We start from the raw sequence: 25,988 nt of genomic DNA on the forward strand, positions 1-25,988 counted from the left end.
TCCCCTCTCTCGTCAATCCATGTCTATGATCTTTAAGATAACTTGTTATGTAAAATTATTTATTTATCTAAGATGCACCTACACTGAATTTATCTGAAAAATAAAAAAGTCGATATTAAGAAAAAAATTGTAAATGGAAGATTATAAGAGAGGGTTTCCCGTGCCAGCAAAAGTTACTGGCCTGCCATGTTTGGCACGCATGCCAGGGGTTGCCCACCCCTGCTCTAAGGGCAGGACAGAAATAAGTTAGGACTGCAGGCTGCACTCTTGGTCACAAGCCCTCAGGTCTGCCGTGTGCGACAGCCGCCACAGACAACAGGTAAATGAGCGAGCGGCTGTGTTCCAATAAAACTTCATTTGCAAATGTCAAAATCGGAATGTTATATAATTTTCATGTGTCTGGTATGTCATGCTTTTTGTTTTCTTCAACTGTTTAAAAAGGTAGAAGCCACTCTTCGCTTGTGGGCTCTACACAAACAGGCTGGGGGTATGTTTGACCAGGAGCCCCGTTGGTGCCATCAAGACACCAACATCTATGCCCCTCCACCCCGCCCCCCAACTTCAAGCTTTCCAACAAAGGCTGATGGAAGAAAACTGGACCATCCTCGAGGGAGTAGGGGGTTGTAACTCCTGTCATTAACTGAAGGTTATATTAACCCCTGGGGTGAGAGATGGCAAGAACAAATATTTGTTGAAAACCTAGTACCGTGCCAGGGACTAACCATGCTATAGTCTTACGACTTAATCCTCGGCAAACTATGGGATGGTTCACATACATACACACTTCATCCGTACACACTTTTCTTTTCATAGATAAGGAAACGGAGACAGAGAAATGGCTAAGTGCTGTGCCTAGACCTGGTTCCCCAGAAGGATTTGAACATGAGTCAGTCTTTTCAGAAAAGCTTCTAGGTGGTGTCTTGACCTGGAAAAGAACCGAGTGTGGTGGAGACGGGAGGAGCAGGACCAGCACTCGGAAGAGATGAAACTCAAGAGCAAGGGCCCCAATGCCAGGGTGCGCGGCCTCGGCTGAGCGAGGGCGCAGGGGAGAGGCACGAAACCGCCTTGCTCTGCTGGCGTGGCAGCCCCGGAGCCGCCCCAAGTCAACCCACACCGGCAGAGGGTGTGACCCTGGGTGGGCCTGTCCCGGTGAGCCGGTGAGACAGGCAGTCAAGAAGCGCATCGTTAACAAACCCATTTAACTAGAGCCAGACCAGAGAGCAAGTTAATCCTCACACAACAGCTAGAGGCTTAATGTTCTATTTTGAGATCAGGTATTTCGATTAACTTCCTGACATTTCCTTTTTTCTCCTTTGACAAATGAAATGCATATTCACTTTGTAGAAACATCAGAAAAAATATAGATAAGGACTATATTTTATTGATTCAGAGAGGAAGGGAGAGGGAGTGATAGAAACATCAATGAGAATCATTGACTGACTGCCTCCTGCACGCCCCCTACTGGGGTTAAAATTGTCAAGATAATCACGGCAAACATTTCTGTGTAATATCCTGTAAGTCCTTCCAGCCTTTTGGCACTGTGCTATTTGGACCACTTTTTGCACCAACTATATCATGAACATGTTTCTATGTCATTTTCCAAAGTGTGATTTGCCAAGTGTGCCCCCGAAACAAAGCCAAGCAATCAGAATCAAACAGGTTTATGCAATTCCGCACGGTCAGGTGTTAACAATGCCTGTTGCAAAGGCTAACAAGGGGCCCCAGGAGAGAAACCTGGCTCCCCTGGCTGGGAACCTCCATCAAACTTACCTAACCACAGGATCTCTCTAACATAATTGTTGAAAAATTAATGTCCTACAGGATATCCTTGGTGGAAAACTGCTCTTCATCGTTTGTCCTGGGTGCATAACATCCCCCTGTTATTTAAACAATCCGCCAGAACTGAAGACTGAGGTTGTTTTCAAATGTTCACTATCATAAACAAGGCCACCACGCAGATGTTTGCAACTAAATCTTTGCAGACATTCATGGTAATTCCTTGGACATGCAGCTGCTTTGTCAAAAATATGAGCATTTTTTAAGTTTTGTGGGGTTTTTTTAAAGAAATGGATATGAATTGGTACTTTGAAAACTGTTGGCAGCGCCTACCAAAGTGAATGCATGCAAACTCTGTGTGTTAGTTTTCCGTTGCTGTATAACAAATTACCACAAACTTCAAACAAAACCATTTTTACTCACAGTTCTGAAGTCCAACACGGTGCGACTGGGTTATCTGCTCCGGGTGTCACGAGGCTGAAAACAAGAAGCTGGGGGGACAGAGTCCTCATTTAGAGCTTCTGGGGAGAAACCCAGGTCCTACCTCAGTCAGGTTGTTGGCAAAATTCCGGTCCTTGGGGTCCTAGGGCGAGGGGCCCTGCTTGCTCCCTGTCAGCAGAGGCCACTCTCCAGTCCTCGCATGGGGACCCCTGTATCGTCAAGCCGGCAACGAGGCAGCAAGGAACGCTGATCTCAGACCTGGCTTCATCTTCTGCTCCCAGCCCCTTTCTCTTGCTTTTAAAGCAGTTGGTGTGATCAGAGTGGGCCCACCTGGACCTCTCCCCATCATGAAGCTCACCTGGAAAACCTCCTCTCATCAGGGTGTGGAATCTTGGAGGCAATTTCCAACATTCTGCCTATGACTGAGAGATTCCAGTCTTAGACATAAGACCAACAGAAATGTATACATATATGTTGACCAAAATAACATGCAAAAAGAATGCTAATAGAAACACTACTCATATAAGCCAAAACCTGGTGAAATTCTCAACAGTAACGGTGCTATATTCTTAGAATTGAATACAGAAACGAGAATGAACAAACTGCAAGGACTTACAACATGAATGGATCTCACACACTAATGTGGAGTAAGCAGGTAACTGTGTTTTCTGGGAGCCGATGGAGGTACCTGCCCCAGCCCAGAAAGTCGTAGAAAGCTCCTGGGGAAGGTACAGCTCTCACTACAAAGAATTATTGAATAAAACGGGAGGGAGGGAGGACAGGATTGAATTTTAAATCAAAGGATTAACGAGCAGAAGTAACATATCTGAAACAATTATAAGCAGATGGGTATTATGAATTGATGGCAAAATGGTGGGGGACAGTATGTCTAGAGAATTTGATAGGGGTCCAAACGTGGACCTTGCAAACCATGTTAAGATTGACCTTAGCCCTAGCCGGTTTGGCTCAGTGGATAGAGCGTCGGCCTATAGACTGAAGTTCTTGGTTTTGATTCAGGTCAAGGGCACATGCCCAGGTTACGGGCTCCATCCCCAGTGTGGGGCATGCAGGAGGCAACCGATCAATGACTCTCTCATCACTGATGTTTCTCTCTCTCTCTCTCCCTCTCCCTTCCTCTCTGAAATCAATAAAAATATATGCATACATATTTATATGTCGTTGTTTTTTAAAAAAAGATTGACCTTAAACCAATGGGGACATGGGAGATCCGTGCAAAATGAAGGGTATGGACATGTTTATATTTGGGTTCACTGACACTGCAACCTGGAAGATGAAATTAAACAAGGAAAATGAGGAAATGAGACTAGTGAGGAGGCTATTCAAGGAGTGCAGGTGAGAGGATGGGAGGCTGCATTAGCTGGAGTGAGGGGGAGGAGGGACAGTAGAAGCACAGGGGCCTTGTATCCACCCCCCTTCCAAAAATCTCTGAGCAAGGTCCTAAGAACATTTTCATTGTTTTTTAATCCTTATAGCCCAATTGTCTCCTAGAAAACATGTGCCAATCTAAATTCCCACTAATAATATGCCCATCTCACCCAATTCTTGACAAAATTCCATAGGCAAATATCTGTACCTCATTATTTTACATTGTGTTTCTGACAGAAAATCTGGTAAACATTTAAAAAAGTATTTTATTGACTATTTTTGTTCATTTTGTAAAGTGTGAATTCATATCATCTACCAGATTTCTCTAAATATGTGCACATTTTGACTTGTAAGAAGTTATTGTCCAGCTGGTGTAGCTCAGGGTTGAGCATCAACTAATGAACCAGGAGGTCATGGTTCAATTCCTGGTCAGGACACATGCCTGGGTTGCAGGCTCAATCCCCAGTGTGGGATGTGCTGACCAGTGATTCTCTCTCATTGTAGATATTTCTATCTCTCTCCTCTCTGAAATCAATAAAGAAATACATGCATTTTAAAAGAAGTTATTCATTAAAAATACCCTTCGAAGTACATTTTTTCCATAACTTTTAATTTTGTTTAGGCAAATTTTTCATTTATAATAGTTTCACATTATTAGTTAAATCTATTAAACTTTCTGTTTTTGGTTTCTATGTTAAATTTGTGCATTTGAGTTCTTCCCCAAGTCATGATTGATAAATCTTCACCTATATTTTAAGTGCTTTACTCATTTTAAATCTTTAATCCATATAAGATTTATGTGTATATGGTATGATGTACCTTAAATTTTTTCCAGATAATCAGTTGGCTAAATACAATGGACAATTTATGCCTTTCCCCATTGATTTGGAATGCCATTTATAAAATGTTTTGAATTTTTACAAATTCTCCTGTCCTCAAAATAGGTCTAATTCCTGATAGGGCAAATTCTCTTCCATTACTTTTCTTTTACAAAATGTTCTTGACTATGCTGGTAAGCCAGGGTTAAACTAGCTTCCCACAGTGAATTGAATTGTTTCCCATCATTTTGTACTCTCTATGTTCTAACAGTTGAAATTCTAAAGGAGATATTGGTGCCTTAAAGATTTGAAAGATTTTTGCCTTTAAAAATTATCTGGGTGCTGAAATTCTATGGTATTTTTCAACTTATTTTATAGTTTTATTTGTTTATAGATAATACAACCATATGGAGCTCTACATTTCTCTCTACATACAGCTTTTGAGTATATTTGGGACATATAGTTTTCTCTAATTTTTATTGTCTTAAACTCTGAATATAATTTATTTTCTCTCTGATCTATTAAAGACAATATTTTAATTTCTAGTATTGTATTAATTTAAAAATTATCTTTTTGTTATGAATTGTTCACCTTATTGCCTGTTGGTCAAAAAAAATGTAGTCTATAGTGTGTAACTTATAGTCTTATTATAGCCTACATTTTTGTATAGGTTTCATGGATAGTTGAAAAGCATATGCACGTTATTAAAATTCACTATCTTTTTAAGACTAGTTTTTATGAAATTCTCCTGCTGATTTTTGTATTTCTGCTTTATCTATTTTGGTGTGGTTGTAGGAGGATGTGAGTACGGCATTTACCTACACTACCTTCTTGACTGGAAGCCTCTGTCTTGTTATTTCTTGAGCTTTCTGTTTCTTCCTCCTGTTCCTTCTCTCACCTTCCCCTCTGCTCCCCCCTCCCCCTATATTCTACTTCAGCCGATATCTTCTTTGGCTTCACTTACTATCAGTTATGACTGGGACTTCCAAACCTCCAGTCCAGACCACTGTTTTGAGCTCTACACTAACATACACAATCTTGACATTTTTATGTGACACGTCCAAACTAGTCAATGACTTTTCCTTCACGTCAAGCCTCTCCTTTCTTCCACCTCACCAAACTGCATTAACAAAGACCATAACCTGAGGGTCATTGTCAGGCCTTTTCTTCTCTTATCCCTGACATCCTAACATCCCCAAATCCCAATGATTCTGCCTCCAACTTATTTTTGGAACTACTCACTTCTTTCCACCCCTACTGCTAACCACCTGGTCCGAATGACCACCGTCTCTTGCCTGGACAAATACAGCACCCTCCTCACTAGTGCCCCAGCTTCTACTCTTGCCCTTCTAAAATCTATTTTCCATGCAGCACCCAGAAAGAGCTTGCTGTCATATATATGTGATCGTCGCACTCTCTGCTTTAAACCTTCCAAAAGGTTCTTCCATCCTTTGGATCAAAAATCAAACACCACGTTATAACCTACGATACAAGGCCCTTGTGGCCTGTCCTGTACCAACCACCCAACTTCCCATCCTTTTTTGTCCTGTTTATATTCCAGCCACCAAACTCCTGCACTGGCTCTCCTCACTCCCTCCACATCTTTGCAGGCCTGACTCCTCCATGTCATCCAGGTCCCAGATCAGATGTTCAAGTCCCCTCAATCGAAAATCATCTTCCCCAACATGCAAGCCACCCGGCTCTGTGGTATTGTCATCATAATGCTTATCACTATCTAAAATTATATGGATAATGTGTTTACCTGTTTATGTGCTTCCATCCACTAACATATAAACTCGTCTGGTTCTTTTTTTCACCTTTGTGTCCTCAGAGATAACAATCCGTGGCACTAACAGGTACTCAATAAATGGGTCAAACGGAAATGATGCTCCGTTAGTCCATCGCTGCTCTGATGCAGGCATAAAGAGATGGAGGGTTGGAGTCAGCAGATCCAGATTTAATATAACACCTATTAAATGTGTCTTTTGGCAAGTTATGTGACCCTCAAATTTTTTTCATCTGAAATATGTGGATAACGGTGTCTACTGTATGACCTGTAGTGCTGTGCTGTAAGGATTAAATGACAGAAAAGACCTAACCACTTGGCATCATGATGAGACCACAATAAGACTTTAATGAGTAATAGGCAGCTGGTATATATCTATAGAAATTATACACACACACACTTTGGTGTTCACCTTCACTTGGCTTAATGGTTCCACTGCCCCAACTCCGAGACCTCAACCTGGGTGTTCTTACCGATATGTCTCAAAAGCACAGTCTGAGTCTCTCACATTCTCTGACCAGTTCCTACCACACCCCAGCCTCGTCTGAGCTTTATAACCTGTTAGTCATTTACACTGTCCTATATTACACTATAATATACATTATATTCCAGCCACCTCCTCTTCCCTTACCCCTGACGTCCTAACATCCCCTGAAAATACAAACATTCCCCTCCAGCATCATACAGTGGTTCCCAGCAGCTTCCATTCCACCCGCTGCCTCGGAGGTCTGTGAATAGCAAGTATGCACAGGCCTGTACAGATACCGCCCGTGCTGAGGCGCACAGGGCCACCGCCTCTTTGTGCTCATCATAACATCCTCTGAGCACAGGTGAAAGAAGTAACCGCTCTTGCAGCAAAATGAGCCGCCTTTAAAACACAGAAAGGCAGGAACAATGAAATCTTGATCATTTTTATTATTTTTATTTGGACAACATATATACATATGTACAAAATACCTACTGTCAGAATCCTCTATTATAATTTTGTTTGATTTACAAAAACAGGACAGCAAAATAACTTAGGTCACTAATACTGTACAAAAATAAAACTGATTAAACAGTTGTAAAGATCAGTATCTTACAGTGTTACAGATCATCTGTGTGAGAGAACATTGCAGGCTATCCAGAGTGATGAGTACTGTGCTAAATCTATCTGCAAACTTACAACTAATCAGTTTCTGTAATTATAACTACCAAATGTAATTCTCAAAAAAAGCATGATGTAGAGACAGACCTTAACGCCAGGGCATCGTTCCACAGTGGTGAAGGGCTTTCGTCTTCCCTAACCAAGGAGAGGAGTTATCTTAACTCTAAAACTATTAAATGTTTCCAGAATATGACAACTACTTACAGTATTAGGTAAAACAACTTTCCTTTCTGTTTAAACACCTGCAATAGACTTTCAAAAAATTCCGTTTGGTTAAAAAAGTAAACAAAAATTACTATCCTGCATTTGGATTTTTTAAAGTTAAATCCATGGTCTTTTTAATATAAAAAGTAATTGCTTCATATTTTAGTAAGTTCAATGAACTCTAGTAGTCCTAGTTGAACCAAATCTTCATATAGTAAATCTAATTAGAATGCTGGTTCCTGTTTTGTGACATTTTAAAACAGGATTTATCACAAAGAATAAAAAGCCTTGAGTTTATACGTTACGTTACTATAACATATAAGAGAATATCAAATGTGTGTTTGTCAACACCTTGAAAAGGCAAGGAGCAACTTTTTGGGGGAAGTAAATTGTGCATTTTTTTTTTTTTAAACAAGTTGCTGCATTTACATCCATCTAAGTGCTGGACAAAAGCCACATACAGAATTACTCCTGAAACTACAAAGATTGTCTTTCACTGACTTTGCCTGGTTTTTCTTCGTTTCTTTCTGTGAGGGAAAGATGAGTTTGTACAAGTTGGTGGGTTGCTAGGCAACCCCAAACTCCTCTCTCACCAAAAGGCCGCGTGCAGAGGGTCACAAGCAGAACCACTCCGTGAACTCTGTCAGAAGCAGGCGGCCTCCCCTATTTCGCATGGAAGAACAGATGTCCTTAAAACTTATTTTGGACACAGAAATTAAAATTTGGTTTAAAATAAGCGTTTCAAAAATCTGAAACAGAGGTAGAAAGTGTTCTTTTATTTTTCCTGACATGTTTTCCCGTGAGAAAACACTTTCCGTTTTATCCCATGGACTGCTCCCAGTCCCTAATGTTAAAAGCAGTTCTCTTTATAGAACTACTAATACAACTATGTTGGTTAAACAAAACAAAAAGGAAAAAAAAAAAGCAAAACCCACCATGCTAGTGATGGCTACTGTGTTGGAAGCAGGAGTCAGCCGTGACCCACGCCTGCGGCAGGAGCCACACGGGTTCTGAACTGGAAACGAGCATGTATCGGGGGAAATAACGCGTCCGCTGGCAGGGGGGCACCCTAGGTTTACACAACACATCTTCTAGCACATGTGTAAACGCCAGTGCACCAGGGCTCCCTGTTTGAAATACCAGATAAAATTGTCAGGAAGCGTTATTTCTGAAGAAAAAAAAAAATGTAAACATTTTCCCACCATCACTGCTGACTCCCCCATGTGAGGTTTCTTCTTCACTATGAAAACTCAGTTCGTGTTTTTGACCGTGGAAAGGCCAAAATGAAGTTTTCAGGTAAATGGCGTGTAATGGATGTAGTGGTTTAGGCCATTGTAGACACCTGGAGACAAGATACATAGTGGTGAGGCTTCGGATGTATCAGGTACAGTGATGTGTTGTCATCCGTGTGGATCCCGTGTGCCGGCGTTGCCGTCTCCTCTGATATCATCGTGGTATTTTCCCTTGGCACTCACTGCTTATGGGGTATAGTTTTCTTTTCACAGTTCAGCTCCCTTTTCGTTTTATATAACTCTTGCACCTGTTAGTGGGAGTTTTGTAGGAACATGGGAAGGAGACCAACACACCTTTCCCCCCCAAAAAACAAAGGTGTTTCCAGAACCAGCTACTGTTATGCATCCATTCAAATAAAACCCACCAGAGTCAAAGCCCTCTCCCTTCGTGGCATTATGGTACAATACGGTGGCGTGAACTAAAAGAATCGGAAAATTTGGGGAAGTTAATAGAGCCAAAATTCTGTTTGTTCTTTTTAAATGATTAAAAAACAAACAAACCTACCCTCCTTCTCCTTCCGCATCTATTGCATATATTCTGCCCTCGCATCTTCTGTGATTTCTTAGGAAAACGTGTATACTGTAAAATAAGCAGATTATAACGTGGTTCCAAAAAGAATGTCTGCTTCTATCCTTAAAGCATGAACGTAACTTATTCATCCTCTGCATTACAACTTAAAGTGCAGCTTATGTTCGGAAAGTACAATTCATACAAAGCAAGGTTTAAAAAGTTCTGTACTTAGTGTAACCTTTCCAAGGTTTGTCTTGATTAGTATAAGTTCAGACGGCTTACCCATTCATTGACTATAAGTAACGTGTTTGTTTCCAAGTCTTTAGATGACAGGTCATGCTGGAGGAGGTGTGCTCTTGCTTGCATAAAGACAGCTGTGCTATGGCGTTTTTGTCTCAAAAGTTAACGTGATTCAAGAGAGTGGTTTTGCTAAAGAAACCGAAGCACACTCGTCATTACATTAAAAGGTACGAAAACAATTCGGAGAGACAGCAAGCAGAAAGGGCCCGGAATCACTGTGATGCCACAGGTCAACTCACCCAGTCACACGTATGTACACCAGTGTTGAATCTTTAAAATTCTGCCCCAGTCTTGGCCGGACCCCCCTCTCCCCACCCACGATCACCCTCCCACTGCCCCCCACCCCCCCAAAAAAATAAAGGAGAAAAGAAAAAAACCACACACAAAAAATTTGCTTTTCCTCCCAAAGTCAGAGGCGGTTCAGAGTTCCCTTGGGCCACAATGTGCTTTTTAAAAACAATGCAGGGAGAGGGAAAATCAGAATATGGACCAAAGAACAGGGCTTCCGGTGCTGGCAGCGTGCCTCTCGGGGCCTGGTTTCTGCGTGTCCATCCGTGTGGGGGAGTAGCTGTGTCTCTCCGGCCGGGCCCTCCCTGGCTCCCGCGGGTCGCACCTCACAAAGGGCTGGCCAGGGCCTTTTTGGACCGCTTGATCATGCTGGGGTGGAACTCGGTGTGGCGCCGCGCGTGCTTGGTGAGGTGGTCGCTCCTCATGAAGCGCTTCTCGCAGAGCGGGCAGCGGAACTGCTTCTCCCCGGTGTGGGTCCGGTAGTGGCGGGTCAGCTCATCGGAGCGGGAGAACTTTTTAAGGCAGTCTGGCCACGTGCAGGGGAAGGGACGTTCACCTAAGAGGAGGGAAGCGAGACAAGAGACCGTTTCAAGAACACGTAACCGAAGTTCTGGAGGCTGGTGATGATCAACAGCCCCGATGGCCCAAAGGACAGCTCCCTTGTATGTAGGTGCGATGGAATGAATGATGTGCCCCCACACCCTCCCCCGATTCAGGGGTTGACGTCCGCACCCCCAGTTCCTGAGAAGGTGGCTGCATTTGGAGATAAGGTCTTGAAAGAAATAGTTAAGGTTGAATGAGGTCATGAGGCTGGGTCCTACGCCAATGACTGGTGTCCCTTGTAGGAAGAGAAGATGCCCTGGCCTGTGTGGCTCAGTGGGTGGGGCATCTGCCTATGCACCAAAAGGTCCCCGATTCCAGTCTGGTCAGAGTACATGCGGGCTGTCCCCAGTAGGGCGTGTGCAGGAGGCAGCTGACAAAGTTTCTCTCTCACATCAATGATTCTCTCTCTCCCTCTCCCTTCTGCTCTCAATAAAAACATTTCTTAAAAAGAAGAGGGGAAAAAAGAAGAAGAGATTAGGACACACACAGACACAGAGGAAAGACCATGCAAAGACACTGGGAGAAGACAGGCAGCTCCAAGCCAGGGAGAGAGAACCCTCGGAAGAAACCACCTCTGTCAAACACCGTCATCTTGGACGTCTAGCCCCCCAAACTGTGAGATATACAGATTTCTGTTGTTGAGGCTGCCCAGTCTGTGGTGCTGAGTTATGGCAGCCCTAGAAAACTGGTCCCAGGAAGAAATAGCTGAGAATCATCTCTAAGCAAATAAGCTTGCTGTTTTGTACCCAATGGGTCCCTAAGAGCCTTGGAAATTACTCGTTCTGGTTTATGGTACGCGGTTACTAGCTTCATGAGTTCTCCCAGAGGGGTCAAAACCTCAGGCCTTTGCTGAATTTCATGGCATCGCAGAGATGGAAGAGAACGGAGGCGTCTAGGACAACTGACCTCCCACCCGGAGCATCTCCCCGAGCTCCCGAGGGCAAGGCTGGTGACTGGGAGCCGTACGCAGAGCCAGCCTGCTGCTCCCCAGCATCTCCGTCACACACACCCGTCGATATAAAATCTGCCTCCCTGCGAAGGCCATATTTTAGTCATTTTTTCTTCAACCTAAAAATAAGTTGGTTCCCTCTGCCACATAATCATCCTTTAAATATCGAAAGGCAGCTCACATCTCTCTCTCTAATCTTCCTTGTCTAGACTAAACAATCTGAGTATCTTCCATATTTCTCATAAAAGAAGCACCAACATTACACCTAAAGGTGCAGGCACCGAGCTAAGAGAATCATCTCATTGAAACCCCACAGGACACCCCACGGAGGTGGCCCATTTTACAGATGAGGAAACAGAGGTGTAACACTCGACAGTGGCTCCAAATCCCTCCCCATCCTAGTTGCTTTCCTCAAATTCACATCACTGTCTGTGTCCCTTGAAAATGCAGCTAAACCCTGCCTTGTAGACATGGTCAGGTCCAGCATCAGGGGCCTCCTGACCCCCCAAGAATGGCAGGGGAGGGACTGTGTCCATGACTGGGGGACACACAGCAGAAAGGCAGAACGAGCTGTCTAAGAGAAGAGTCTTGCTGGCTCCTCTAGCTCCAAGCGCCAGCCTGCTCTTCACACCTTTCCCGGCGCAGCCCACAGCAGCTGTGTCATAGGCTCAGGCACACAGCTCCTGGTTTACACAGAACACTCCAAGGCACTCTCTGTAGGTGTGAGGAGTGACTCTTTTCTCACTCTGGTCCCCACCTTGCTGGAACCCAGAGACTCCAAAGGCTGGGAGCTGTCCAGCGCGGTGTGACTGAATCGCCCCAACATTGTCCTTCTTTTCCCCAGCTCCTCCTAACCTGTGCCAGAGATGCAGAAATAACGGTAATAACAACAAAGCAAAACCCCCCATCACCTCGTGACTCCTCTACATGACTAAGGTTTTATCTGCTGTCCTCTGAGCAGAGCAATGGTGATCACAACCTCTCCAACCTACCTGCTCTTGTGGGAAACCCCAAGTGGGCAAAACCAATCTGTATTCAATAGCCCCCCCCCCTCTTATCTACAGGGATATGTTACAAGACCCCCATGGGTGTCCGAATAGTAACAAACCCTATATATACTATGTCTTCCCCTCCCCCCATACATACTCTTTACAGCCTCTCTGCAGCATATCTGAATTGCCAGCATCACTATTCCTGCACTTTGGGGCCATTATTAACTAAAATAAGGGTAACTTGTGCTCGCTTTGGCAGCACATATACTAAAATTGGAACGATACAGAGATTAGCATGACCCCTGTGCAAGGATGACACGCAAATTCGTGAAGTGTTCCATATTTTAAAATAATAATAATAATAATAAAATAAAGTAAATAAGGGTAACTTGGACGCCATCACTGCCACCCTGGGACAGTCTTCAATAGCTGAGATGGTCACTGAGTGGCTAGCAGGCGTGGCGCGTAGACAGTATGGACGCGCTGGACAAAGGGATGATTCACGTCCAAGGCGGAACGATGCACACAGCAGAGTAGTCAGCACACTGCCCAGGACGTACACAATTTACAACTTATGAATTCTTTATTTCTGGAATTTTCCACTGAATACTGTCAGACCGCTATTGCCGGTGGGTAACGAAAACCAAAGAAAGGGAAACTGAGAAGGGGACTCCTATAGGCCAATTCGCTAGATGGGGGTCTAGGGATAAGCTCTCACTGAGCTCCGGGCTGCAAATCCACAGCAGCAAAAGGCGACAGCAAACCAATAAACGCTGAGGCCTGCCCACGGGGATGAGCTAGGGCTAATGGTGCCCGAGGATGCTCGGTGGCTCTGGTAGGGACAAAACCAACAAAAAAGCAGAGCGCTTCACACTGAACTCTGAAAAACTCAACCACATGGAGCTGGAAACTACATTTTGCCACTTTTGTTGGATGAAACAGCATTTTTACCCAGTTCAGCAGAACTCTGGGCAGAAGGTGAAATGCAGGTTTCACAACCCAACAAGGTTGAGCTTCCTAGGGCAAAGACAATGTCACGTCTGACTGTTGTGCTACTTGTGCTGCCAAACATTTAGTAAATGCTTCAACTCTGTGTGTGTGTGTGTGTGTGTGTGTGTGTGTGTTGAGTGTGTGTGTGTGTTGAGTGTGTTCATCCTCCAGGATGCTCACATGACCGAAGCCTGCTCAGAAGTTTCCGGATCCCTGGGCAAGACTCTGCGCTACTCCAGATTTGGACAGCAGCCAAGTCCTCTCTAAGCCCAATGATGTGTCTATGGGAGAGATGTTCTTTTAAACATGTTATGTTAAAAATATATATAATAAAGGATCAGCATTCAGAGAGTGATGAGTTGTGAAAACCAAAACAAACAAGCGAAAACCCCCTCTCCACTGCTTCACGGCTTGGAGGAGAGGAAGGTGCAGTGCGTTCTCAATGCGTGTCAGGACAAAACCCACCGGCCGTGGTTTCCTTGGAGCCGAGGTAAGGTGGTTTAGCTTACTCACTGGCACATGCTTCTTTCAGGTGAGTCATGAGAGGAGGTTAATTCATTGGAATGGATCTGTCTCTATGTGGAGAAAAATGGACCAGAAGCCCCCCCTGCCGTGTGCTAGGATCGTGAAAGAAATAGGGCGCACCCTCTGTAGGAGGGTGGTGTTGTGGAAGTGACAGCGAGGGGAAAACTGTCAGGAAGCCCGAGTCAGCCGCGTGCACAGGAGACCTATTAAGTACAAGATGCTCACAAGTTACGTACATTTCAACCGTGATCAGGGTCCATTCCCATCGAATTCACTTTCCATGGACCTTCTGGCTACAATCTATTCACTGCCCCTCACAGCTGTCTTCCTGTGACAGCTCTCCCTGCTTCTAACCCAGATGCGGCCACTGGCCTGGCATCCTTATCCCTGAGTGTTCCCGAGAAAAGAGGGCCACCCACAGAGCCCAGTGCAAACCAATCAGCAGCAGCCTTTGTTCGACTCCTGTAACTCGTATAATTCAAGTTTACAGTTTCCAAGCATTTAAAAAAGCATCTCCTTGGAAGTGAGCTGCTGGTGTAAAAGCTCTGGGATCACTGTGGTTCTTGGATCCTGTGGAAAAGCACTAGAAGCTTCTGAACCACGCTCTTCATCAGGGGCTGCAAACTGCGGCCCGCAGGCCCAAAGTGACGGCCCATGTGGTTTTGTCAAGTCCACCAGCTAAGAACGGTCTAAACACCATTCTTAGATTTGCTTTTTACCAAATGGTTGGGGGGAGGGGGGAGAGAATCAGAAGAATAATATTGTGTCACAGGAGAGAGTTATATGCAGTTCACATCCACATACAAAGCTGAACTGGGACCCAGCCAGGCTCGTGTGTGTATCATCCACAGCTGCGTCTCCACGACAACGCAGGGTTGAGGATTTGCAACAGAGATCGTGTGGCTCACAGAGCAGAGAATATTTACTGCCGGGTCCTTTACAGGAAGCTGGCTGACCCCTCATCTCCATCTGAAGATGTGAACTTGCACCTGGTGTAAATCCAAATGTCTTCAGGAGCCAGACACACAATAAAAACGGGCGAAATGCCAGGCGTGTGAGATCAAGGGTCAGGGTGGGATCCAGGGCCAACTGGAAAGGGCTTTTCCCTACGAAAGGCATTCAGTTCAACCCTCTATGACGCATTGTGCTGGCCAAGCAGGGTCTGTACAAGGGACCCTGGGTCCTTCCTGGGACTTAGAGCTTGGAGCCCTTTAACATCACCCAGCTCTTTGACCCCCCCCCCCCCCCCCCCCCAGAGTTTGCATGCAACCTACTATGGGATACATTTCAGCATGCTCGTCAATGACAGACACTAACAAGGTATCATCTGGGAAATGATACACGCTTCAGACCTAAACAAGTATGGAATGGGGAAATCATCTTTAGAGAAGGAACAGAATCTCGGACGGAACAGGACCAGAGATGATGTGCACAGAGGAGGCCTGAGTGGCAATGGGGTGACCTGCATCCTGCAGCCAGAGGGAGACCAAGTCCGGTCCTTTCTTTCAGCTCAGTGCTGAGGCCCCCAAAAGAATGGTCGCAGCCTTCTTTATGCCGAAGAAATCACACCGGGGAATCAACTACCAATTAAAGAATATTTAAGCTTGTCTTTGGTATTAATGAGAGCGTTACCATCCCCCTGGGAGGAAGGAAGAGGAACAGACATGTACTAGTGCTTTATTTCTGGCCTTCGCAGGAAAACACACCCAGAGGCAGTGACACGATCAACTCTGCGCGTTACTGGAGCAGAGCTGTTAACAGCCCAGGTTTCTCCACACTTTCATTATTTATATGACACTCCCCTCCCCTTTCAGCAACAAGCTAAGCACCTCTCACTGACAGACTCGGCTCAGAGTATAAAATAAACCTGATCAAACCCGCTCCTGAACCCTGCAGCAAATGGGTAAAAGGCTCTCTTAGCAGAGGCAGGCCAGGCCTCCAGACGTCTCCTGGGCCTGCAGTGGGCTCAGGAGAAGTGGAGGGGAGCCTGCCGGCTATGTGCTTGCCTCGTTGGCACAATGATGGCTCACTGCTTTGAAGGAGGAGCCTGCACTCCACCAGGTGACTAGGATGCCTGTACCAAGTGAAGCTTATTCTTCTCAGTCAGGTCTTGAAATGAACAGTGCTGAGTCCTCCAACTGAAGGGGGAAAGAGCACAAGTACGGGGATGGCTCACTGGATACACCCAGCCCTATCCAGGCTCCCCTGGGCTGCGACAGGCTGCCACTGAGGTCCTGGCCTGGGGTCAGGGCGGCCTACGCTCTCAATAATACTCCTTTCCCGGCCCTAACCGGTTTGGCTCAGCAGATAGAGCGTCGGCCTGCAGATTCAAGGGTCACTGGTTCGATTCCGGTCAAGGGCATGGTTTCAGGCACATCCCCAGTGGGGGGTGTGCAGGAGGCAGCTGATCGATGTTTCTAACTCTCTATCCCTCTCCCTTCCTCTCTGTAAAAAATCAATAAAATATATTTTTTAAAAAATACTCCTCCTTTCCCACCTGGTTCTTCTCACCTTTCCGTTCACAGTTCCACAGAAGGTGCCTAAAATGGGCTAACCTTAACAGAGGCAAGAAGGTTAAATACACAAACTCTAGCCCTGTTCAGGTAGCTCAGTTGGCTAGAGTGTCATCCCAATGCACCAAGGTTGTGGATTTGGTCCCCAGTCATGACACATACGAGAATCAACCAATGTGTGCATCAATAAGTGAAACAACACACTGATGTGTGTGTGTGTGTCTCTCTCCCTCTCTCCTTCTCTCTCCCCAATCCAATAAATAAAAAAATTTAAAAATACAAACTCTGAAGCTTCCATTGCCTCTAGCAAAAGTAACCCAATCTTGTAAAACAAATCTAAGGGAACTAGACCTCCTTTTCAGAACAGAACTCTAAAAATGCCAATTAAGGATGATAGCTACGCACAGATGTACAAAATCAAGGCCGCCTCTTGAAAAAGAGCCGTTTTTTTTATTGCAAAAAAAGCAAATAGGATTCCAGAGATAAAGGGATAATTTGATATTAGGAAATCATATTGGTATCATTCCCCATCTTACCAGCTAATACACCCGCAAACCCCCCCCCCCCCCACCACACACACACATCTCTTGCCTTAACAAATACAAAATAGTATTTAACTTTCAGGAGAATAAAAAAATAGTTCCTTAACAGGATAAAAAAAAAAAAAAAAAAGACCTGAAACCTTTCCCCAGCTAGGTCAATTGTAAAATGAAGTCAAACTCTAAGCAGGGTGGACACCCGCCCCATCATCACTGCCATTTAATGTTGTTCAGAAAATGTTAGTGCAGTGATGGCGAACCTTTTGAGCTCAGCGTGTCAGCATTTTGAAAAACCCTAACTTAACTCTGGTGCCATGTCACATATAGAAATTTTTTGATATTTGCAATCATAGTAAAACAAAGATTTATATTTTTGATATTTATTTTATATATTTAAATGCCATTTAACAAAGAAAAATCAACCCCAAAAATGAGTTCGTGTGTCACCTCTGACACGCGTGTCATAGGTTTGCCATCACTGTGTTCGTGAGTGCAGCTAGATAACAGAATAAGAAGCAACTTGTGAAAGGAGGAAGTGAAATAGGAATTGTTCAGTCGATACAACTTTCTATTTGGAAACCCCAAAATAAATAACTGAAAAACTGATATAAATTAAAAATGCAACCATAGGAGTAAGGATACAAAAGAGCAATGGTTTTCTTATATGCTAACCAAAGCTAGTCAGGATAAGCTTAACAACAAAAATTCAGGACCTGCGTGAAGAAAACCCTAACTTTAAAAGAAATCAAACAAACGGAACATTTCCCTGCTCTTGGCCGCTAATGGTGAGAATATGGCAATTCTGTACAAATTCATCTATGAAATTAACACACCCCATTGAAATCCTTTGTTCTTGAACCTGACAAAATTATTCTAAAGTTATTTGCAAGAATAAGTATGCTCAACTTGCCAAGGAACTTTTGCATTAGAATAATAATAAGTGAGCACTTGCAACACCAGTTATTAAAATGTATGATTAAAGCTGCAATAATTAAGACAGTGTGATGCTAGCACAGGAAAAGGCAACTCAGTGGAGCAGACTCGAGTCTGAAAATAAACTCAGACTCTACAGGGTTGGGACATTTCTCGGCGAATAAAAGGATGTTTAATTTGATAAATGGCATAGACATCAGGTTTTTAAAAATTAGATCTGGATCCCTACCTTCTACCTTTGACTTAAATAAATTCCCAATGGGCCATATATGTAAATGTAAAAAGAATTAAACTATAAGGGTAAAAGAAAATATAGGTGCACATTTTTAGAATGCTGGAATGGAGAGAGACTTTCGAAACTTGAAACCAAAGGCAAAATCCTATTTAATGGATAATTTTGAAATACATAAAAAACGTATTTCAAAGAAATTTCAAGAACAAGAGAGTGAACTAGTAAAGGAAATTGCAACATATAACAAAAGGTTAAAATCTGTAATATAAAAAGGACACTTGCAAATCAAAATGAGTAGCCCAATTTAATGAAATTGAGCAAATTTTAGGATGCAAATAAGTTATACACTAACGGCTAATAAATATATAAAAATATATTCAATCTCACAAGTAATCAAAACATACTAATTAAAACGCCAATGAAATGTTTATCAGGCTGGTAAAAATGCTACAGTATGTTCATATACCTATCATTGATGGAGGCATGAGGAAATTGGCCCTCTATTGCACAGATGGGTCTTATAATTGATCCAGGGCCCGATGGCAATATATTTGTCTAGGAATTGTTTTTGGTAATAAGTACATGGGAACACAAAAATATATAGGGATAAGATAGACCTTGATAATTTAAATGTGTAACAGTAGCCCTAACTGGTTTGGCTCAGTGGATAGAGCGTCGGCCCTCGGACTGAAGGGTCCTGGGTTTGATTCTGGTCAAGGGCATGTACCTTGGTTGCAGACTTGATCCCCAGTAGGGGTTGTGCAGGAGGCAGCTAATCGATGTTTCTCTCTCATCGATGTTTCTAACTCTCTATCCCTCTCCCTTCCCCTCTGTAAAAAAAAAAAAAAAAAAAAAAAAAAATCAATAAAAATAAAAAAAATGTGTAACAATAAAGAACTGGTTTAGTAGATATAAGTATAACCAAACAGTGGAATAATATGTACCTGTTAGAAAGGTACTAGGTTGTGACAATGAAATGGAAAGATGTTAGCAGTACATTGCTGAGTGAAAAGAGTACGATCTGCCGTGTACATGTGTGGACATGTATGGAGAGAGAAAATCCTGGGGAAAAATATACAAATTGTGAACAGCAGTTATCTACAGGTAAGGGGACAAAGAGTAACTTCTTTCTGTAATTTACCCCTATATTTTCTAATTTTTTAAAACAGTAAGTACAAATTTATAATGAGAAAAAGTCAGGAAAAAAGTCTTACAGAAAACAAAGGAAACAATGGCGTGCCTGAGTTTAAATTTTCCCATGAATGGCTTATGTAATTGTGGGGAATGGAGAGGATTTACTTTCTATTGAGAAATTACTGGGACTCTCCAGTGTTCAAGACCAAAGAAAGGATCAACCAAAGGACTTGTATGCACACAGATAAGCCTAACCAAGGGACACAGACACCAGTGGGGGTGAGGGCATGAGTGTGTGTGTGGGGGGGGGGGGCTGAGGGGAGCGGTGGAGGGGCCATGGGGGGATAAGCACACATATGTAATACCTTAATCAATAAAGAGAGAAAAAATATATTAAAAAATAAAGAGAGAAAAAAAGACCACAGAAAGGAGAGGCATCATTCTGTGTCTTTCTCAAATAAATTGTTAGAAAGTGAGAAACTTTCAGAACAAGCTACATCTGTTTTCTCACTCCTCCTCCACCTCCCCCGCTCCCCCTTTTTCTATATGTGAAAGGAAAATGGCCCAGAGAACAGACAGGAATCTCCCTTCAGATCCGGAGTCACACAGACAGTAACAGCAGGGCTGCCCCACCTAGGAGTGTCCCCATTAGGAAGCTGGGGACAAGAGCGTGCAGATGCAGAAAGCCAAACCAACACAGCATTCCTCACGGATGAGGATGAGGAGGCCCATGTCCCCCCCCCACACACACACACACACTGCCCCGACCCCAGGCCTTCGCGGCCCCTTGTCCATTACCTTCTGTCCTCTTTACCTACAGGAAAGCGACGTTGACTTGCAGGAACAAAATGTGAGCCTTTGCTTTACTTTTCAATCCCATTACTCTCAAGCGCAGACGCACCCACACACTCGATTGAGGAGGAATGTAGGCCATCTATGGGTACAGGCAATTCTGCATTTCCCTACGTAAATCACTCCAATTCCTACTGGACTAAAAATACCGAGAAATCAAAGCCTTCCTGTTTGCCCAAAATATTACCACCTACACATGGAGATGTTCTGGAAAAATGAAAACACTTGATAAGCTTTGGAAGAGTAATCCTGTCTGAATGCCATCCCATCGTAATCCCATTTGCTCACGGCCCCCCTCTGACCCCCTTCTGTGATCTGGCTTCCCTTTATATGGTATGTGTTGATACAACAGAGTCACTATAGGGTTTGGATGTGTGATTTTCCTTCCCGGCCGTGTTTATCTGTGGAAGGCAGCTGGCCCATACTTCAGGTTCTGCACCGGGAAGTGGGTGTGTGTCTGTAACCTGTCACCCAGCACTTCCTCACTGGAGCATGCTGTCCAGGAAGCAAGCCTGTCCGAGTACTGCTAGTACCCCCCACCCCCCAACCCACCCCCACCAACCTCTACTGATCCGTGAGGCAGCTGCTGGGCTGGGACCTCAGAGAAAGATGGCAGACAATAGATTCTTGACTCTTTAGGCTCTCAACCCGGCTAGAGGTATGTCTTGGTGTCTCAGTTACATGGCCCCCATCTCAGCGACTCGGAACCAGCAAAGAGGTGAAGTGACCTCCTCACAGCCACACGGCCAGGCCCAGGACCAGATTAGCTGATTCCCATGCCCACCTTCTTCCTGCCATCCCAGACTACGGACGATGCTTCTTCCCAGTTATTTGTGGAAAAGAGAAATAATAAACAAACCTACCAGGCACTAAGCAATGAACGGATATACGTGTTTGATGGCAAAACTATCCTGAGGACACAGATAGTTAGGATCTTTGCATTTTGGGTGATTTTTATGACCATCGAATTCAAACCTGTCCTGTTTCAGATAAAGCCGACTCAAAGGGCAGGTGATGTCCCCAAGGACACCCTCAGATTGGAACCGGTTGTCAAATCCTCCTTCAGTTTGAGCAAAAACAAAAGTAGAAGTGAAAGGAGCGAAAAGGCCCTAACTGGGTGTAGAGAGAGCCTTTTAGGGCATGTTTTCCTGATTCTCTTACTTCCCAGACGCACGGCCTTGGGGCGGGCAGAGACAGTTTGTAACAAATAAGTTGCTGCTGAGCTTTAAATTTCAAAATAGAGTTTTAAAAATGTAAAGCAGACCCGGAAGTGCTGAAGCTCTCTTGATTGGCCGGAGTTTCCTGCCAAGACCTGGGCTGTAGGGAAAGAGAGATTAGAGGGGCTGTGTGTAGAGAACAGATGCAAAGGTCTCTAAGAGGAGCCTGGCATTTTCTCTCTCCTTTATAAACAGGCTTGGGCAGTCCCAGAGGAGTGGCCACTGCCACCTGCCCACAGCATGTCCAGAGCCAGTACAGCCCCTCCAGGGGAGTCCCCACAATGACTCAGTGAGAGGAGTTGGGTTGCCCCGCTTAGAGAAGCGTCCCAGTGCAGGCCTCGCAGCTCCGCACCCTTCCAAATGTCTTTTTTTTAAAAAAAAAAATATATCCTTATTGATTTCAGAGAGGAGGGGAGAGGGAGAGAGAGATAGAAACATCAACAATGGGAGAGAATGACTGATCAGCTGCCTCCTGCACGCCCCACACTAGGGACAGAGCCCCACAACCGGGGTATGTGCCCCGATGGGGACTCAAACTGTAACCTCCTGGTTTATAGGTCAACACTCAACCACTGAGCCACGCTGGCCGGGCCAAATGTCTGTTTTTGTGTGTTCCTGAGCCCAAGACCAAGCACTTGGGAAAAGGCCACAGGAGGACTGAGTCACAGAGGACAAGGATCTGACACCTGGAGCCACTGTGCAGAGGCCCTCTCCAGGAGGGGAGGTCAGCATGTCAGAACCCGGGCCCCCGCTGGTGCATGGCGCCCCAGGGGAGACCACCATGTCGAAGGATGGCATGCAACACGGACAACCCTCCCATGATGCCAGAATCAGAGGTGAGCCTCTTGCCTAACAAATAATAGATTGCTACCCAGGGAAAAGAAAGGCAAAGGGGGAGGGAGAGAGAACTCTGATTTTGCAAACGGCACCCAAAAGAGGACCGAGAGACCCTGAATCGCCAAGGAAAAGTTCTTGCATTCACAGCAGAAATGGGGGAGGGTGAAGGGGCTTGAAAACTCAGTCTGGTTACGTGCAGCTTACTCTTTGCACACCCAGGCTCGTGACCGGGGAGTTCTTACGCAACAGGCATAGCAGCTTTGCAAGGGCCACGGAGACTTTTGGCATCTTTAGTGAACACAAGGTTAACCTCTCCATTTGTGCACTTGGGTAAAATTATGTGTAGCGTCCACAGCTTCCAGTCTGGGGACAGCTGCTCTCCAGAAAGCCGAAGCCTTTGGCTCAGAAAAGACAGTGGGCAAAAGAGGCAAGTACCGGAGAGGAAACTGGTGCCTGGTTAACGAATGCCCACTCCACCTGCCGGCCGGGCTGCGGCACTCCATCACTAGTGATGCTCCACCAGCGTGTGTTTCTAGCTTTCCCTCTCTGGGCTTACCCTCTGTATACAGCTGGCACCAGAGGAGGGCTGTGATGACCATAGGTCTTCCTCACAGAGGCCACAGAGGCCACTGTCAAACAGTGTGTCAAGCCTTAATGAAGCGAGCCACTAATTAGTATTGCCTGGCGCCTGTCACTGTTGACCACAAAGAACGGCAGGTCTGAGTATCCAACCATCACCAAACTGCCCCCTGCCTGACGGCCCAGCTCTCCCTGAGCAGGCATTCCTGGGCAGTGTTTCGACATTTCTCGGCAAGCAGGACACTGAGAAAAAATGACTCAGGTTGGAGGGGCACATCCCGTGTTTCTTCCATGCTGGGAAGCTCCGCCTCAGTGGGATAATGCTCACCAGACAGGCATTTTGTGCCTGGCCATGGGCGTGATTTGCAACACGAGAGAGGGGAAGCCAGCTGTCTGGTGGTCACGCTGCTTGTTTTCGTTGAAACGGCAATGGTACAAAACTGCTGTGGAATTACGGCAGCACGGGGATTTCAGTCATTTTGATGTGTTTTTGAAGATCTAATTTGTGCCCCTTATGATTTATCACGGTGTTTTTGTTGGGCATTACGCACAACTAAATAGACTTCTGAATCCCAGTGGGCTTTGCCAAATAAACAGCTCATCTTTATAAAGATGAGGCCTTTATCTATTAGCACAGAGGGTGACAGCCGTTCTGGGCATTAAAATGGACAGACGATCGGAATTAAGGCCAAGTGAATGGCACCACTGATCACACGGCGGCTGTTACACTTGTTCCCGGTGAGGCTCTGGGTACTGCCTTCCAGAACACCCCCTGAAGTAGGTCTATAGTGATGAGCCTGAGCACAAGACATACATGTTGAAATCCTCTATGTTTACTAAGACGATTCAGCCCAGCACTGGTGGCCAAACTTTAGGCTGAACTCCAGAGACAGGTCAGAGCCCTTTCTCGTCAAAGGGAAGAAAAATATGGAGAGACAATGTCATACTCATCTGTCTCTCATTTGGTCAAAATCTGCTCTTTGGAACATCCTGCTTGCAATTCTAAATGGGCAGATAGAGTGATTGGCTGTCGGTTTTGTCTGGCATCCACTGCCTCTTTAGGGTAATAAACAACACACCTCAAATTTCCTTTTAGAAACCACACCTTCCTCACTCTGAGTCGGCGCAACTCCAGAGGTGACCCCACAACCCCAGACGTTGCATGTGACCCATCCGTGCCACGGTGACTGAGTTCAGAGAAAGGCACAACATTCTAACTCAGGAATGGAGCATGAAGCCCGGGACTTTGCTGGGATCGTTAGGAAAGGGGAACTGTCTGCACTGAGAGGATGGGAGTCTGGAACTGCCGTCAGCCATCTTACTGCCGTTCGGAGACAGCCTGCCCCTGAATGAAGCCAAAGCAAAAACCAGCAAAGCTGAGCCGGGGAGAGAGGCAGACACTGAGTACCTGTATCTAGAGATACCTACAACTAGAGCTACTCCAGATGTGTTGGCAATCCGAACCAATAAAGTTCTATTTTTATTAAGCCAGTCCAAGATTGGTTTCTGTTGCTTACAACCAAGGGTCCTGACTAAGACAGCTATGTGCCCAGAACTAGGGTCTTTTTCAACGGGAAGGAAGTAGATTCTGGATAACTATTGGAAAAGACAGGACAGGTTTGATCCAAGTCCAAGATTTCTACAGATATTCCTAACTAAGGTTCATAAAAACTAACCACAAACCAGAGTTAGAACACAAGAGTAGAGAGCTAAAGAATGGTAGCTTTAGAGCCCAATCCAAGAGAGCCATGCAAAACGCAGGGTCTTTTCCCACTGGCAGAAACCCAAGACGTCCAGGTCAACCACCATACATACACGACTCCAACCACCTAGAAACAAACTAGGAAAGTTCCAGAGTAACCTTGGGCTAAGTTAACTAACTCCAAGTCTAACTCCTCCTATAAAATGAGAATAAGAGTACCTTCCTATCTCACAGGACTTCTGTGAGTTTAAATGTGACAAAGTATGTCAACTATTTGGCTTGGAACTTGACATATAATAAATGGTAGATGTTACTGTTCTTAGTACTATTATTACTATTAATATTACTAATATTAATAATTTACCTTATTACTGTTATTGTTATTACTACTATTATTCACTCACAACATTCACAGTGCCTGCTATCAATATCTAACACAGCTCTTTATATGTAATAGTCACTCAATAAATAAATATTATTTAAATGAATGAGCTGCTGCTGGATTAATCTGGAATTTTAAACAAAAATTCTAGAAACAAGGGCTTTCTGAGCAACACGTTAATTTTTAAAAAATTATAATATTCATAAATATTATAAATATAATTTATAAATTATAATATATGGGGACACTGTTCTAAATGCTTTAAATAACTCATTTGAATTAAGTCTTATAACAAACCCAAGTATAAAATGAACTGAACTCCATTTTACAGATGGAAAAACTGAGGCTCAAAAAGTTCTCATCATTAGAGTGGCAGAGGCAGGATTTGAACACAAGGTTCTTGGAGGGACCTTTGGAAAGCCCATGCTCTAACCCAGTGGTTCCCAACGTGGGGCACAGGCCCCACAGGAGGGCAATTTGATTTTTAGGGGGGGGGGCAATTCAAGAATGATTGATTAACAGTGATTTTTTTGCATTTCTTATGGTTCTAGGGGCCTCAAATACAGTATATAAATATATATTGTGACATATTTATATATTTCAGTTCTCTAGTATATGTTTTTGAAACTTTATTTGCTATTTTCTCCCATCACTTCATATTATTTTTTTAATAATTTCTTGGTGATTTCTTCCTCGGTACTTCAACTGTCCTTTTGTTCTTTTATTTTTCTCTTTCATGGATGCCACGTTCTTTGGAAGCTTGTTTAGAACAAGTTAATGGCCTTTTAGGCTTCCTCCACGCGAATAGGAGTTCACTTTTTGAATAACAAGAATTATATGTCACGGGGGAGGGGGGGCACCAGGATTTCAGAGGTGCTTAGGTGGGGCGTGGCCAAAGAAAGGTTGGGGACCACTGCTCTAACCACTCCTACTGCAGGTGAAGGCCTCGCCTCACGTTCCTCCAAGGGGCCTGGTCTCTTCATCACAGGCTTCACTCCTCCTTTCTGCCTGCCTCTCTCTCAGCAAAGCTGGATTCTTGGAAGGAAGAGATGTAAGTTCT

At 44.5% G+C, this 25,988-nt stretch overlaps 1 protein-coding gene and 1 non-coding gene across 2 annotated transcripts in view; one reads left to right on the forward strand and one right to left on the reverse strand.

Annotated features, from left to right (window-relative positions):
- Nucleotides 1-7,104: 7,104 nt before the first annotated feature.
- The window catches only part of KLF9 (KLF transcription factor 9), a 29,034-nt gene continuing 10,150 nt past the window's right edge, over nt 7,105-25,988 (reverse strand). Inside the window, exon 2 of the mRNA XM_059656885.1 lies at nt 7,105-10,505. Coding sequence (XP_059512868.1) covers nt 10,276-10,505 — 230 coding nt within the window. The 3' untranslated portion in view covers nt 7,105-10,275. The remainder of the gene's footprint in view (nt 10,506-25,988) is intronic.
- Nucleotides 12,737-12,840, forward strand: LOC132212840 (U6 spliceosomal RNA). Its single transcript, XR_009447787.1, has one exon. It is a non-coding gene; the product is annotated as a U6 spliceosomal RNA (small nuclear RNA).

Source organism: Myotis daubentonii, chromosome 11, assembly GCF_963259705.1.
Source record: "Myotis daubentonii chromosome 11, mMyoDau2.1, whole genome shotgun sequence".
NCBI classification, from domain to species: Eukaryota; Metazoa; Chordata; class Mammalia; order Chiroptera; family Vespertilionidae; genus Myotis; species Myotis daubentonii.